This window comes from Garra rufa, chromosome 7 (genome assembly GCF_049309525.1).
Source record: "Garra rufa chromosome 7, GarRuf1.0, whole genome shotgun sequence".
Taxonomy (NCBI): Eukaryota; Metazoa; Chordata; class Actinopteri; order Cypriniformes; family Cyprinidae; genus Garra; species Garra rufa.
Window position 1 is genome coordinate 41,502,803 of NC_133367.1, and position 16,315 is coordinate 41,519,117.

The 16,315-nt window shown below is 36.5% G+C and overlaps 3 protein-coding genes across 4 annotated transcripts in view; 1 reads left to right on the forward strand and 2 right to left on the reverse strand.

Annotated features, from left to right (window-relative positions):
* The window catches only part of LOC141338169 (E3 ubiquitin-protein ligase RNF123-like), a 201,681-nt gene that overhangs the window by 57,682 nt on the left and 127,684 nt on the right, over positions 1-16,315 (reverse strand). The gene's annotated exons all lie outside the window — the stretch shown is intronic.
* The window catches only part of LOC141338899 (E3 ubiquitin-protein ligase RNF123-like), an 89,936-nt gene that overhangs the window by 38,153 nt on the left and 35,468 nt on the right, over positions 1-16,315 (forward strand). The window lies entirely within an intron of this gene.
* Positions 775-15,550, reverse strand: LOC141339097 (amphoterin-induced protein 3-like). 2 transcript variants are annotated; one of them, XM_073844730.1, is made up of 3 exons: positions 14,788-15,550; positions 13,159-14,552; positions 775-1,313 (listed from the first exon to the last, which is right to left on the reverse strand). In XM_073844730.1, exons 2-3 carry the CDS (start codon positions 14,455-14,457, stop codon positions 1,236-1,238), a joined length of 1,377 nt encoding a protein of 458 aa, XP_073700831.1. In that variant the 5' UTR covers positions 14,458-14,552; positions 14,788-15,550; the 3' UTR covers positions 775-1,235. The 2 variants fall into 2 exon arrangements, with proteins under 2 accessions (XP_073700831.1, XP_073700830.1); XM_073844729.1 differs by lacking the exon at positions 775-1,313 and having other exon boundaries at positions 12,127-14,552.

The window sequence follows — 16,315 nt, forward strand, 5'->3', positions numbered from 1 at the left end:
TTTTGTTTGTTTTTCTGAGCAAAAAATGAAAAAATAAATATAATTTTTTCCCTAATTTACACAAGACACCCACTAAAATGCCATTCAGTGTAACACAATTATTTTTTAAGTTATTTGATATTTAAAGTTATGGAAGTGGGATTTTGAACTAGTTCTTCACAGTTTGGCACTGAAAACTGAAATAAAAGATTGGAAATTAGGTAATTAGAAATTACCTATAAAAATAATTTTTAATACTTTTTTATTTTACAGTATATTAAATTATTTTTATGAAATGGGTCAAAATAATGAGAATGTGGTCCTGTTTTAGCATTGAGATACTATTAGTTTTTACTAATATTTTAAATTATTTTTATGTTGTCAGTTTTCATTTTCATTTTAGTTAAAATTTAGTAATGTTGTGTGCTTTTGATTTTTAGTATATTTTTTTTAAATTCCTTATATGTTTAAATTATATACATATTCGTTTGATTTAGCACATCAGGTACACCTAAATTGTAACACAAAATGTTGCTTTCTCAACTTGCTAAAATAATAATAATAAAAAAATAATAATAATACAAAGTTTTTTCTTTCTCCATGTCTTTAGTTTTAGTTAACTATAATAACCTTGATATGGCCTGTTGAAAACTCAGTATTTTTAAATATCGTGCAGCCCTAGTAAAGAATGAGCAATAGGCTAAGTTGTTTGTGTTTAATTTGTTTTCAGATTTCGTATCGACACAAAAGTAATAAACGACTTGTGCATGTAAATATTGCGAAAAGACAAACAGCGAGTTTGATTTCCTTTATTAAAGACATTTTTTCCCCACCTCATTTCATTTCAAGTCTCAAGTCAGTTCCATGCTGTCTTGTCATTCCCACAATGCATCATTACAGATCACATTCACAGTCAGAATACCATTTTAGCATTTCAGGCAGAGGGAGGGATTCATATTTTGTCATTTAGTCTACATCGTCTCATTCATTATTGCTTTACACAGGAAATAAAGAAAGATTGATGTGGCATTTACAAACGTGATTTTCCAACCAGAAGTTGTAAACATCATTGTCTTTCATTGAATTATCTGCATTGTTTTCGTTCCCTTGCTGATACACAGTGCGTGGGCAGTGTTTTCAGGAAAAGTCTGGTTTTGTAGGAAGAAATATTATTGTGAGACTGTGAAGTTGTATGGCTTCTCGCAGTGAAAAGGAGGTTACGGCCCAAGATGTGTTTGTCATCTTATCCGCAGAGATCATTGTGGAGATGCATGAGTGGTCCATATGTCAGGAGCAAGAGGCTGCTGTGTGACCGTTGGTCTGGATTGACACATCTTAAGTGGAGAAAAGAAAGTAGAGAGAATCAGAATGGAGAGTGTAACACAGGGACAAGCAATCTATTCAGGATTTTTGCAATATTGTGCCTCTGACATTTGATACATCCTACAGAAAGCCTGAAGATGGGGTTTTTCTTTGCGGATTTGTGTGATTTATTAAAACAATAGTTCACCTAAAATGAAAACCACATGACAAAGGAAGTCAAATCCATATGGATTACTTTGTTGAACACAAAAGAGAACTAGATTAATGTTCATGCTTCCATCTTCCAGTTATTTGATATGTAAAGTTATGAAGAGTGTTTTCTTTGGAACAAGTTCTTTACAATGTGACACTAAAAATGAAAGTATAATACTGAAAATTAAGAAAATCGACAGGTAAATATTGGTATTTTACTGTTGTACTATAATTATTATTATTTTTAATGTAAAAATAAATAAATATGACTTTAGTATATAGAGAACCTTTACATTAAATTGTGGTTAAATTAAAAATAAAACCTGTATTTCATATGTGTAATTGAACAGTAAAATATTGTAAAATGTTGTTTTTGGAAGTAAAATGTATAAATTAGTATATAATTTACAGTTGAAATTTACAATAAATTGTTAAATTAAAAATAAAAATATAAATCACCTTATAACTCATAATAGTACAAAGCAGTGAAATATTAGTGAAGAAATGGTTAAAAAATTGTAAATTGTAACTGAACAGTAAAATATTGTAAAATGTAGTGTCTGGAGGTAAAATATATAAATTGCTGTATAATTTATAGTTTAAATCTGTGTAACTTTTAAACTTAAGATCCTTTACAGTAATTTTTTGTTAAAATTAAATAAATTGTAATTAAAATAAAGCTGTAATTAAAATAAAGCCTTTTTGTAAGTAAAAATATGTCTCCTATAACATATAATAAAAAAGTAAACATTTTGTTGTTGTTTAATTTTTTTTAAATGTTAATAGCTTTTTTATACAGTGTATTATTTTTTTAGTAAAATACTTACATTTCAATCTTTTTTTTTCAAACAAAACTATCATATTATAAAGAAGCACATGAATTAAACATTAAAACATTTGACAAGTTTGAAATAGTAATTTCGTAATAATACTAAATAGTACTTTTCTTTAAGTTGTAAAAGTAAAGATTATTGGAGTATACTCCAATAATCTTTACTTTTACAACTTTCCATTGATGTATGGTTTGTTAGAATATGACAATATTTGTCCGAGATACAACTATTTGAACATCTGAGGGTGCAAAAAATTTAAATATTGAGAAAATCGCATTTAAAGTTGTCAAAATGAAGTTCTAAGCAATGCATATTACTAATAATAAAAAAGTTTTTATATATTTATGGTAAGGAATTTACAAAATATCTTCAAAGAACATTTTTGGCATAGAAGAAAAATCAATAATTTTGACCCATACAATGTATTTTTGACTATTGCTACAAACATACCCATACTACTTAACACTGGTTTTGTGGTCCAGGGTCACATATGGTAAAGTGTATGGAAGTTAAAATTCCAGTCATCAGACAAAACTGTTGTATAGTTTAATTTGTTTTTGCTTTTTCCATCCAAAAAGATCTCAAGATCTTCCATCTACATTCACGTTCGTTGTATGGAAAAGAGCAGCTCAGAAATCTGTTCCGCACATCCAAGAAAATCCTTTATGACATATTTGTTTAAAGTTCATCCCATGTCTCATTTATTACATTGGCATCTGTCTCACCAAGTACATTTTAACACAAAGCATCACATCCCTGTCGCTCCGTCATACATTTGCATGTGTGTATTTGCGCCCATCTGACCAGCTCTGGCAGGAACGTCTGAGCCTTTCTCACTCGTCTGAAACCGTGTCTAGATGACCATCCTTTGAGATGTGATGGCCAGTGTCCATGTAAGCTTTAGCTTTCAGTGTTTATCTACACCAGTGATTCCCAACCACGTTCCTGGAGGCCCCCCAACACTGCATGTTTTCCATGTCACCTTAATCAAACACACCTGATTCAGATCATCAGCTCATTAGTACAGACTCCAAGACCTGAAATGGGTGTGTCAGACAAAGGGGAGATGCAAAATGTGCAGCGTTTGGGGGCCTCCAGGAACGTGGTTGGAAACCACTGATCTACACTCTTAAAACTATAGGGTGATACCTTAGAACAAGGGTCATCACACTTGGTCCTGGAGGGCCGGTGTCTTACAGAGTTTAGCTCCAAACTTAATCAAACACACTTGAACTAGCTATTTCAAGGTCTTAATAGTATACTTGAAACTTCCAGGCAGGTGTGTTGAGGCAAGTTAGAGCTAAACTCTGCAGGACACCAGCCCTCCAGGATCAAGTTTGGTGACCCCTGCCATAGAAGGACAAGTTTTGGTTCCTTAAACATTTCAGTGAACAGTTCTTAAAAGAACCATTTAGAATGGAAAGGTTCCATAGATGTTAAAGATCCTCCATGGAGCCATCAATGCCAAGAACCTTGTACCATTCCAGTCAACACCTGTTTTCAACATTATTTGGCCATTTATATCCATGATACACTCATAAAAATAAAGGTTATTTATTGGCATCAATGGTTCTATAAAGAATCTTGAAGATCCATGGACTCTTTCAAATGCAGAAAAGGTTCTTTATAGTTAAAGAAGGTTCTTTAGAATTTTGAAATGTTCTTTAAATTGGTTCTTTTAGAAACTGTCCACTGAAAGATTCTTTGGAACCAAAAATGGTTCTTCTATGGCATCACTGCAAAAACAAAAAGGTTCCTTTTGGAACCTTTATTTTTAAGAGTTTAGACCAAATATGACAGCAACACATCGCAAAACATTCATGAAATAGAGGTGACAAATTGATTTTGAAGCTGTAGTTGTGGATGTTTTATGGAAAATATTTAGGTAGATAATTTCCTCTAGAGTCCAAACCCTTTATTTGGCACGACAGTTTTCACTCACTGTTCAATTCTGAACCTTGAATCACTCAACTCACAGTTTACGGGCCTGTCAAAGCTGCAAGTACATGTGTCACCTTCTCACAAGCTCTGCGGTGACTCACGGACGCATGCAGTCGTGGAAGTATAGAATATTAGCTTTTGCTTTTTTTTTCACCGTGGTGCTTAAAAATAAGAAATCTTGACGCTGTGGGGTGTTATTAGACGGTAATGGTGATACGAAACGAGTGTTTTTGTAATAGGCTAAGGTGGCAGCTTTCCCTGCTCTGTGAGACTCCACGCCACAGGTGGTCGACGTTCCCCATCAGTAAATACTGGTTTAGTGCAGCCAAATGGAGCTCTCGATTTGCAGAATTGCTCCTTAGTCAAAGCATTTGCAAAGTGAAAGGAGTTTTACTATAATTAAAGCAACCCACCAACAGAACCTAACTTAGTTTTTCAAGACCATACTTGTTTTTCATTTCACAAAATTTTTTTATTGCATGTGTTTCTTCATGCTGTTTCTCAAAATTTCACTCAGAATCCTCTGCAGTTCCTGTGTTGATCTGTGCCACCTTCTATTTTACAGACTTTTTCTCACCCTTTCCCTGTGAAACTGAACTGTGACATATACATGCTTCTAAGGTGTTTCTCTCTCCTGTTTTGATCCGATTCCTCAACCTGCAATGCATCAGTAGGGTTTTTTCCAAATTTCAGTTGTGCTGTTCGGCTATAGTGCTGCTCCATGAATCTTTGCCGCATCGTTTTTCAGGTGTTTATAATATTTTGCCTTTCATGAGATTTATTTTCCATTGAGATGTTGGTACTAATATGGTAAAGGTCTTTGAACATGACTTTTAATTGGTTGTCTGCTCCGTACAGCACTAATAGCAGTAAGTCATCGTAAGCCTGCCCTGGACGGCTCAGAGCGCTCATTAACAATGCCTGCTAATTAACTTAAGCGGACTCCAGGCTCGGAGTTCATGTCTAAACATCCTGTTAGGTTTAGAGAGTGAAAAGGGATACGCTCGCACACACATCTAACGGGGGAAGTCCTAAATCGATACCCAGACCTAAACTAATTTAAATGCTTTTACAGAAAATGAATGGGAGAGATATAACAAAACTGGCCAGTCTCTGTTTCACTATGCTGCAGTTTTTATCACAGATACCAATTTTCTTCTCCAGTTTTCTTTGAGAATCGTAATGCTTCATTTGATTGTATGTGTATGTTTCAATCGTAATGCGCATTTGAGAAGGTTGACCTGCAAGGGTTGGTGTTACTTTGACCTGGTCCCTGACGCCCAGTACTTTCTCCAGCGTGGTTTGATTTACACTTTAAATGAATCTAGGCCAAAGCTGTAATTCCATCTTTTTGAAATTCGAAATTTGAATTTGTATTAATTTTGAATTAAAATATTAGTTTGATTCCATTTTGTTATTATGTATTTATTTGAAATACATATTTTCATATAAACTGCCAACATGACCTAGTTACAAACTTTGTAGTGCAGTTTGTGATTCCTTGATTTTAGTTTTAGTTTTGAGATGAATACGTTTCAGACTGTTGGGCTTGTTTACATGCTGAAGTCAGAGAGACGTCATAAATTGTTAATGAAGGTTGCCGGACTTTTACTCTAAAGCAGTACTTTGTCCTCTTTGACTATACTAGCTTTCCCTCAGTGATCTAAGGAATTAGGCTGTTAAGACTCCTGACGGTATACGAAAGTCAATCCGTAATGATTCTATTAAGCTTTCTTTCTTTCTTTCTTTCTTTCTTTCTTTCTTTCTTTCTTTCTTTCTTTCTTTCTTTCTTTCTTTCTTTCTTTCTTTCTTTCTTTCTTTCTTTCTTTCTTTCTTTCTTTCTTTCCCAAGCATCCAAGATGTCCATGTCTTTCTTTCTTCAGTTGAATTTTTTTTTTTTTTTTTTTTTTTTTTGGAGCAAAACTTCTGAGGATTTTTCTCCAAATATAGGGAACTTTAATGGGAGCCAGCAGGTTGAAGGTCCAAGCTGCACTTTTAATGCAGCCTCAAAGGGCTCTATGTGATCCCAGCCAAGAAATAAGGGTCTTTTCTAGCAAAACGATTGGTCATTTTCTCTGCCAATTTCAAAATCGCCCAACATCGTTGATTTATCTTTTTTTTGTAAAGAGTTTTTGACTTTCTTTGCACATTTGCTTTGTAAGCTTTAGAAAATGGACAATCGTTTCACCAGACAGGAATCTCATTCCTCGGCTGGGATCATGTAGAGCCCTTTGAAGCTGCACTGAAACTGCACTTTGGACCTTCAGCCTGTTGGCTCCCATTGAAGTCCACTATATGGAGAAAAATCCTGGAATGATTTCCTTGAAAACCTTCATTTCTTTTCAAATGAAGAAAGAAAGAAAGACAGGAAAAGCTTGGATGACTTGGATGAGCAGCATAAGCATTCTGCTAAACATCTCTTTTTATGTTCCGTAGAAAAATACAGTTGAGGTCAAAAGTTTACACCCCCTTTCAGAATCTGCAAAATGTTAATTATTTTACCAAAATAAGAGGGATCATACAAAATGCATGTTATTTTTTTATTTAGTACTGTCCTGAATAAGATATTTATTGTAATATATGTTTACATATAGTCCACAAGAGAAAATAATAGTTGAATTTACAAAAATGATTCTTCCCTTAATTCATAATATTGTGTTGTTACCTGAATGATCCACAGCCTTTTTTGTCTTCTTTTTTTAGTGATAGTTGTTCATGAGTCCCTTGTTTGTCCTGAACAGTTAAACTGCCTGCTGTTCTTCATAGAAATTCTTCAGGACCCATAAATTCTATGGTTTTCCAGCATTTTTATATATTTGAACCCTTTCCAACAATGACTGTATGATTTTGAGATCCATCTTTTCACACTAAGGACAACTGAGGGACTCATATGGAACTATTACAGAAGGTGACGCTCAGTGATGCTCCAGAAGGAGAAACTGTGCATTAAGAGCCAGGGGTGTAAACTTTTGAACAGAATGAAGATGTGTGCATTTTTCTTATTTTACCTATATATCATATTCATATCATATCATATTTCTACTGCCTTTTAGAGGCTACAGAAGATACATGTTTCCCTGAAGACAAAATAAGTTACTCCTCTGCTCTTAATGCATGGTTTTTCCTTCTGAAGCATCAGTGAACGTTTAGTGAATAGTTGCATTCGAGTCCCTCAGCTGTCCTCAGTGTGAAAAGATGAATCTCAAAATCATACAGTCATTCTTGGAAAGGGTTCAAATACACAAAAATATGAACAATTTTGGGACCTGAAGGATTTTACTTAAGAATAGCAGGCAGTTTAACTGTTCAGGACAAACAAGGTAATAAAATTAAAAAGCACAGTATTGAGAATCAAGGGGATGTAAACTTTTGAACAGTATTTATTTTTTATTTTTATTTTTTTATAAATTCAACTATTATTTTTTCTTGTGGACTGTACAGTATGTAAACATATTTTATGTGAAATGTCTTATATCTTAGCTCAGTATTAAATAAACAATAGCATGTGTTTTTTATGATTGGGATTATTCAATATCTTAATGTTTTTTTTAAAGCTGTGTAATATGCTAACAAAACAAGAAAAAACAAAAACAAAATAACAAACCACACTGCAGCAAAACTGCTTGTTTTCTTAAGGTGGAATTAATCACAGCTTTCATTTCACCCGCGCAGTTCCCAGAATGAAAGAACAACCAAATAACAACCGCGGTGAAGGATTCATCTCAGATGTAGATTACAGCTAAATCTGTCCAGACAGTATTTGTAGGAGGCCAATCTCAGCTCTTTATTAGTCTGGCATGCTTGCAAGGTTCATCAGAACTGTAAATATTCTTGATTGATGAGCGCTCTAAATTTGTTTGCTGGTAATCGAAGGACTGTTGTCGACCTGTGATGAAATACCCATGAAATGGACGGGCCAGAACAGCAGGAAATGAAAGATGCTGTAAAGAAGGGTGATTTATCTGTCGTTCTTCTGAGGGACCTGCTTTTCAAACTTAACCAAAGCAATAATTTCCTGAATTTGTATATGATTCATTGTTTTTCAGTGTAAAGTACCTTTAACGTATTTGCCTGGCTAAATGCGAATGCATTTTTTGATGTTGGTTTGCCATTCGTCACGATTGCTAAAAGTTACACCTTAGACACAGTAGTTAAATAAGCTATTTCTTTCTCTCAAATGCATTTTTTTTATTACGCTTCCAGTTCCGCTTAAAGCGTTCAGGAATAGAGTCAAGCTAATCAATTACACATTCCTCATTTACATGTTCACAGGCTGTTGGGCAAAACTGTTGGATTTGTCCTGTTGAGCTTTAATGGTGGAAATCTTGCAGAAAAGCCAGGAAATGAAAGCCGAGCTCATGCGACTGCATTATTGGAGACTAACGCAGTGCGTTTATTTTCAATGTAGCGCTGCTGAAGGCATTGCTGCAATAAATTGTCTGAAAGAAGTGAATTAAATAGAAAAGACTCATTTTCAGTTAATAGCTAAGCTGTGATGGACTGTTCACACCAAATGCAATGTGACTAACAAAAACAAAACTATAAAACACCAAATGCTCTGAATTTTTAGACAGAAAATTAATTATTTATGGGGCAATGACGTGATGCTTGAATTTTCTGTCCAATTGCATTTTTTTCAGTTAAAATTGGTTTAAATGTGTAAAAAAAAAAAAAAAAAAAAAAAAAAGATGCCATATATATGAAGTTCCTCTCCCATGTATGTACTCATTTTCAAAGAACATAGTTATTTCTAATTTTTCTGTTAATCAAAGTGTCAAAATATCATGTGGTGCGACCATCCTCCCAAAACTTTTTTTTAAACATCTTTGAAATTACCCTAAATTTATTCAGATTAATTTTATGCACCATTTGGCATGATTTCCTAAGTGTTATGTAGTCCTGTGGTGTCAACTTTATGAAATATCATGTGGTGCGACCATCAAGTCCCATTTTGTGACTTTTATGTCGAAATCCATTCAAAGATATGAAATTGCATCATATACCAATTTGCCAAGGACCCATGGAACCTTTTTAACGGCTGGTATGTAGTTACCAAATTTGGATATCGTGGTATGACCTTTAAAAAACAATGAATATTAAGTTATTTATTTATTTTTTGTTTTAATTTTTTTTTTATTAATTTTATAGTGACCTTTTGTGGAAAGCTAGCTTGTTTTGTTCAGGTGGCCAATTCTGTGCTTGCAAATTTTGACTGAATTTGAAATATCATGCGGTGCGACCAAATATCATGTGGTGTGACCACTGCAGAGTGTCTTCCATTATAGATATATGTCACAGTTTTTGTGCTTTTATATTCAATTTATGGTTTATATACACAAAATACTTTATTTCAAGGTTTTTGTGACATTTGGAGCGACCACTCATCATGTGGTGCGACCAATAATAGCAATAACTGTATTAAATTTAATATATAATTTCTGTGGTTGAAATATGAATCATTGCTATAATATGCTTAAGTGAATGGTATTTTTTTAAACATTTATCAGTTTTATACAATTTACAGAAAAAGTAAGTCTGCTGACTACGTTTAAGAAGGCAAATCTGAAATTGTAGAATACAAATATGAGATCATCATTTACAAAAATTCAAAAGAAATGCAACTTTGTTTCTAAACACTTTAATTACTGAGAACAGCTAAATAAAATGTTAAGCATGTTAAGGAAATTAATTCGTTTTTATATAAATTATGGTCTCTCCACATGACATTTTTTAAGGCTACGGCCAATTCGTCTAGATTTAAAAACACTTTTAATATGAATTTATGTGTATTTTAAATTTGGCCTGTCAAATCCTTATCTGTCAGTGACCCTTATATCATTTATAATGTATAGAATTTCTATTATGTGCATTAGCATGTTTTACACCTGAGGTAATTAATACAATTACACATTTTGTTTCATATTAAAAGTTTGCGTTCACTTGCTTCTCAAAATTTAGATTTGGCCTGAAAAGGCCTTTTATATTGTAACAAGATATAGTCCGTTGTCAACATGTTGCCAGTGTGGACCAATACGCTGTGTCCTATAGCAGCAATGGTAAAGAAAAAAAAATATCTTGGAAGCTTTTAATGCTCGTGGTTCAAACAAAAGCCCATATTGGTCTTCCCACTCAGGCATCTGAAGCTCAGTATGGTGCACGAGGAAGAACATTTTTAGACCATCTTTACAGCTCAGCAGATGTTATGACTATAGGATTTCCCTTTACGCATTCACCTGCAATCTAGAATGATGTCCTGGCTTGTTGTTGATAGGTCCATACTGTGAATATGTGCCTTTTTATGTTACTTTACACATCATTATCACTGTTAACGTTGATTCCTCATTAGCGTATGATTTTAGTCATACCCTGTGTTATTGGGTATCGTCTTGCATCTTATTTTCCTAATGATGAGCTATTTACAGTACACACACATACACATGAAACTTGATATCGAAAAAGCCCTCTTACACACAAACCTTGGGTTTCAATTAGCCCTAGGCTCATATGAGGTTTCTCCTGTGCTTTTTTTGTGCTGTCACAGTTTTGACATATCGTTCTTTGACAGGATTGATCCTGTGTGATAAATAAAACACTAATGAGGTGGACCACACACAGCTCAGAGGCAGCAACTGCACCCCACTGCATAAAGTCTCTTAACAGGAGCTTTACACAGCATGAAAAGACACGTAGCCAGCAGAACATGCATTCAGGGTGGTGACGATTATGGAATGTGGTATATTTGGGCATCTGGATGTTGTGAGACAGTCAAAATCTTTAAAATATTTTGCTTTAGGGTAGGTGGGGGTGAGATGTGCCACGGTGGAAAATTTTGTATGGCTTTGGTTATATGAATATTTATTTATAAATGGCCCATCAGATGCATTAAATTAAGAAATGCATATGAGGAAAAAGTCAGTTTTATTTCTAAAAATATGTATTATACAGTCAAACCAAAAAGTATTCAGACACCAGATATAATTTACTTTACTTATTATTTACTTATACAATATTTACTCACCCTCATTTTGCTCCATTCCTGTGTGACTTTCTTTTAAATTTTAAAGAATGTTGGTAATCAGACAGTTTTTTGTTTACCATTGACTTCAATTGTATGAAAAAAATAAAAAATAAATGCACTTAGACATTTCTCAAAATATCTAATATAAGTAAGAAAGTCTTGGAATGAAATGAGAGAGTAAATGATTGCAGAATTTTTTTTGGTGAACCAACCTTTAAAATAAAAAGTGGCACATCTTACCCCACTCTCTTCTACTCCAGAGCCTAGGTGGAAACTATGCATGCCTTGGATGTTAAAGTGTGTATCCATGCAGATGTGGTTAGAATTGTGGCACAAAACAGTGTGGTGATGATGATGATGATGGTGGTGGTTTTAGTGACAGCAGTACAGTTTTGGATGAAACACATTCATTAGTATGCAGTTACACTAGGGAAGATGGGCTTCGGCTCAAGGGTAATGTATTACTATTGTAAAATTCTCCCTTTACCCATATGTTTTAATTTGTGGGTCACGGCATATTTCCAGACCATCACAAAAAGTTGATTAATCAGAATCTGTTCCTTCGCCGGTCCTGAGGTTCCAGAGTTAAAAAGAGTATTATTTGATATTCATGAATATTTAGATTTGATCCCACATATGTCACACAACTTCTGTCATGCTCTAGTTGGGAGCAGCTTTTGATTGTTTTTTTTTTTTTTTTTTTTTTGTACAGTTGCACACACAGTTTAAATTTACTCTTGAATAGAAAAGCAGGAACTTTAGAACACACATTCTATAGTGTGAATGTTCACCTTTGCCATAAAGACTTTATTTAAAAATAACAAGGCAGACATTTACCTCTGGGGTCGAAGCAAAAGGATTTATTAAGAAGCTGAGAAAGTAGGGATTCGTGAAAGGGGAGAGGGGTGGGTGGCAAGGGGAAACATGGAATGCTTAGGGAGTGGGAAAAGGTACTTTTTCACAGATTCCATTTCATTAAAATTCATCCATGTCAAGATATAATCATACTAAGGATGAGATGTGACCTCTGTGTGATATCCACATTGGTTGGAATAGGTTACGAGCACCACTTTGCACAACTGAATGTCAATCTCCACTTTTATTTTCTCTGGCCCGAACCCTTACATTTGCAAAGTGGGCATGACCCCTTGAAAATGAATTACTGCTGCTAACTACTCACCAAATTGCCAATCTGAAACACAGGGATACAAAGGGCATCTAAAACAAACAACATTCTAGTTATATCTGTAAAAAACTAGAAATCCAGTATGCGCTTGTTATTCTCCTTCATGTCATTCATGCTATTTCTAGATTAGAGTAAGGTTTATGCAGTATTCAGTGGGTTATAGGCTCTAGACAAGGCATTCATAGCTATGAATCTATCAAGGCTCAAGCAGTGGTAAAGGGAAAGCTTTTTACCCTCCTCAGCTTTTGTAGTTTCAAACCAATTCCTTCCTCTCGCACCGCCGTGGCTCAGTCAAGCCTTAAAGCTGATTCTTGGGAGCGCTTGGCTCCATCTTTTTGCCTTTTTGTTTTTATATCTTTCTTCTCTCTGATTGTATGTGCTTTCCTGCTCTGTTCTGCTCCCTGCCGTGGGCTTGCAAAGCCCTCTCCCTGATCTTTCCTGAGTAGCTGTGCAGTTGCAGACTGCCACGTTGAAGGACCCACATGCTCATTTGAGCAGGTCGTTGGGATGACAGTAAGCAGCCGCTATGGCACAATAGTGGTATCTGAGAAGACGGAAGTGACAGAGTCAGCATCGCTCCGCGTTACGGACAGCTTGGGATGCTCGAGGGCCAGTGCTGCCCGTGGCCTCCCATTCTGTGCCTTCTCGATGGGTTCCAGAAAGACCACATGCTTGTTGTTACTGACCTTGCGGCCGGAGCCCTCCGTAGTGGCAGGTGGTGTTGGTGTCAGGATAGATGACTGAGCACTGCATTCATTTGCAGGGCTCGGAGTTGCTGGTAGAGGCTGTTTGCGACACCAGCAGCGACAGGGTGTCAAGTACAGGTACATAAGGACCAAAATCAGGCTGACGACGCAGCCCAGAAGGGTTGTAAAGCCAGTGTTAAAGGACTCCTCCTCTGGACGGTGCATCTGCACAGTTACGTTAACTTCAAGAGAATCGTTGCTTGACTCTTGATGGTCTTGAACCATGCACAAGTACACCCCAGAGTCGTTCTTGTGTGCTGCCAAGATTTCCAAAGAACCATTTGAGTACATTCGCAGCGTATTGTTATTACCAGGAGGAACAATGTATCCGTGACGTTGGGATACCCACGAATAGTTGAGATGCTTTCCCTTTAATGATGTTACACAATCCAACATCACTGAGTCCCCAGCATCTGCTTCCTTACTAACTTTCCTCATGGGGGGTTTTATTTTGCAATTCTCAAAATATTGTACATGCTTGAGAAAATGCAACACAGCACGTTTCTCACCGTAAATCAAGCATGTATGCTCCTCTTGAAATTCTGTCACTGAGGTAAAGCCTCTGTACTCCCATTGTTTAAACAAACCGTACATGGAGCACTCGCAAATTAGGCTGTTGTTGTGCAGGAACAATCCATTCTGCACCTTTTCCGTTAAAGCTGAGATGGCCTCGACGGGAAGGTTGGGCATACGGTTCGAACTTAGATCCAGAGTAGTTAGATTGGGATGTTGTTGAATGGAAAAGAAGGGGAAATCTGTCAGTCTGTTATGGCTCAGGTAGGCTTTTCGTAGGTTTGTCAAACCACTCAAGGCTTTGCTTTCTACTGTCACTATGCGGTTGTTGTAGAGGAGTAACTCCTTGATTCCTACTAACTCTTGAAAGTAGTGGTCCTCGATAATGTTCAGTTGATTGGAGGAAAGGTCCAGATGGCGTATGTTGCTCGTGTTCCGGAAGGTTCCAGGAGTGAGTCTGCTCAGCTGATTGTGGGCCAACCGTATGGTGTCAAGATTGGGCAGACCAGCGAAGCTACCCTCCTCAAGACGATCTAAGTTGTTGTGGTTGAGGTCCAGTGTTGCCACCATTACAGGCAACTTCTCCGGGACTTGGTTGAGGCCAAGGTTGGTGCAGCTCAGGATATCGGATGCAATCAGGCAACCAGAGGGGAGGTTAGCTCTGACTAGCTGCAGCAGAAAAGAGCTCAGCATTAGGGGTGCGGCCACACCCTGAGCACACAGCATTGTGCCGTCAGGATGCTTTGGTTGGGAATCGGAGCAGCCAGAGTTTCACCGGGGTAGAGGTCTACACGGTGTCGCCTTGGTTAGGTGTTCCCTTCCTTAAAAATCAGACAGAGCAGATCGCAAGACAAGGAGAACAAAAAGACATCAGTTATTTAATGCAGTGGATACCTTGCTCAAGAATTCTTTGCCGCTTGGCACTGTTCTGTCAGCCTAAGGCATGAAAGTGCATCTATGCAAGTACTATTATTATTTAATCAACTTACTGTCAGTCTGATTCAAAAACAGCAGAACTCTAATCTTAGAAGTTAAAGACAATAAGATTATCTTTACCTTAAGTTTGCCAACGATTACTCCAAATATCCCGCCTCATAACTCTTGTTACTTGAATTTCGAGTACTGCCCCAGATTTTAGTCCATTCCCAGGTAGAGAGGCATGGCCATTTGAGTCTTCAAAGTGAAAGCAATTGTTTTTGTCCAATCCTCAAGGTTGAGCCCAACCTTCTGTGCACCATCCTTTTAACAGTTGGTGTTGTTTTGCAGCTCTGACATCTGAGACGGCACAGAAGAGGTCTTAAATCAAGAGTTAGCTCGCTGCCGCAGGCTGGAGGATGCTTTTGAGAAAGTCAGCATCCTGTCCAGTTCAGTTAGGATAATCTTGCCCTCAGTTGAACAGCAGGCGCACAACGTGTCACATGAGCACTGGTCCAGAGTAGCCACAATAACAGTCCACAGTACAAACAATCTGTTGTTTGTTTGAACAAGAAGGCAGAGATACGACACAGCTGTTTTATCAGTGTTGCTCCAAAACCGGAAGAAAGTAGTCTTTCAATTTTAGACATAGATTTTGTCCGTCCATTTGGTTCAAATGACATCTAAAGCTAACTCTCAAGTTCCAAGCTTCCAGTGTCCATATGGCATCTGGAGAAACTGGTGAAAAGATGAAACCCCAATCAAAGATCGTAAGACTCCCTGCTCCCAGATCCTGGTCTCCTATCAAAATGTTTTTTCCTCAGCATTCATCCTTTTTTTTCTCCTTTTCCTCTGCTCTCTGAATTGTATGGGTCTTCCTCTTTTTTCTCTAGCGGAGCTTGAGTGTGTACTACACTCCCTCTCTGTCTCTCTCTCTTCTCTCTGGCGCTCTATAAACAGACATGGAGTTTCGGAGGAGGGGCGATCGGGAGGGGGGTTCTTCTGAGTACTGATTGGTTGAAGCCGGAAATTATGAAAGGGAAGTATTTGCCAGAGCCTCCCCTGGTGGTGCTGTCCCCCCCCCCCCATCCCTTGTGTTCATCCAATTATACATTTGCCTTTAGTGATACCTCTTAGGCAGGTTATGTTTACTCTCTTTAGCTTTAATATCTCATTGACCTGTGTTAATGGGGATCTGACTAAGCATTAATTGCTTGGATTAAAATTCATATTAATGTGAGAAGTGATTTTATAGATGATTTCTGCTTGGTGCATATGATGTGTACATACTACACACACACACACACACACGTTTAATTAGCTATCTAAATGGAGACACAACAAAGACTTCTGTGGTTTTTATATACATATTTTCTTACCTAACCCTAACCCTACCCCTTACAGAAAACTTTCTGCATTTTTACAATTTCAAAAAACCATTTACTTTATTTTTATACCAGTTTTACAAGTGAGGACGTCTCTAAAGGAAGGGAGGTTTTTGGAGATTGTGCAGGTTTTGCACACTTTTGTTTGCTCACTTTATTTTTGTATAAGTTGGAATAGAGTTTTATGCAATTTGGGTCATTTCAGACATTTTAAGTTTAATCTTTGTACAATATGAGAAAATATGCAAAATAAATAATAATTTAGGGCATACAATTTTAGTTTG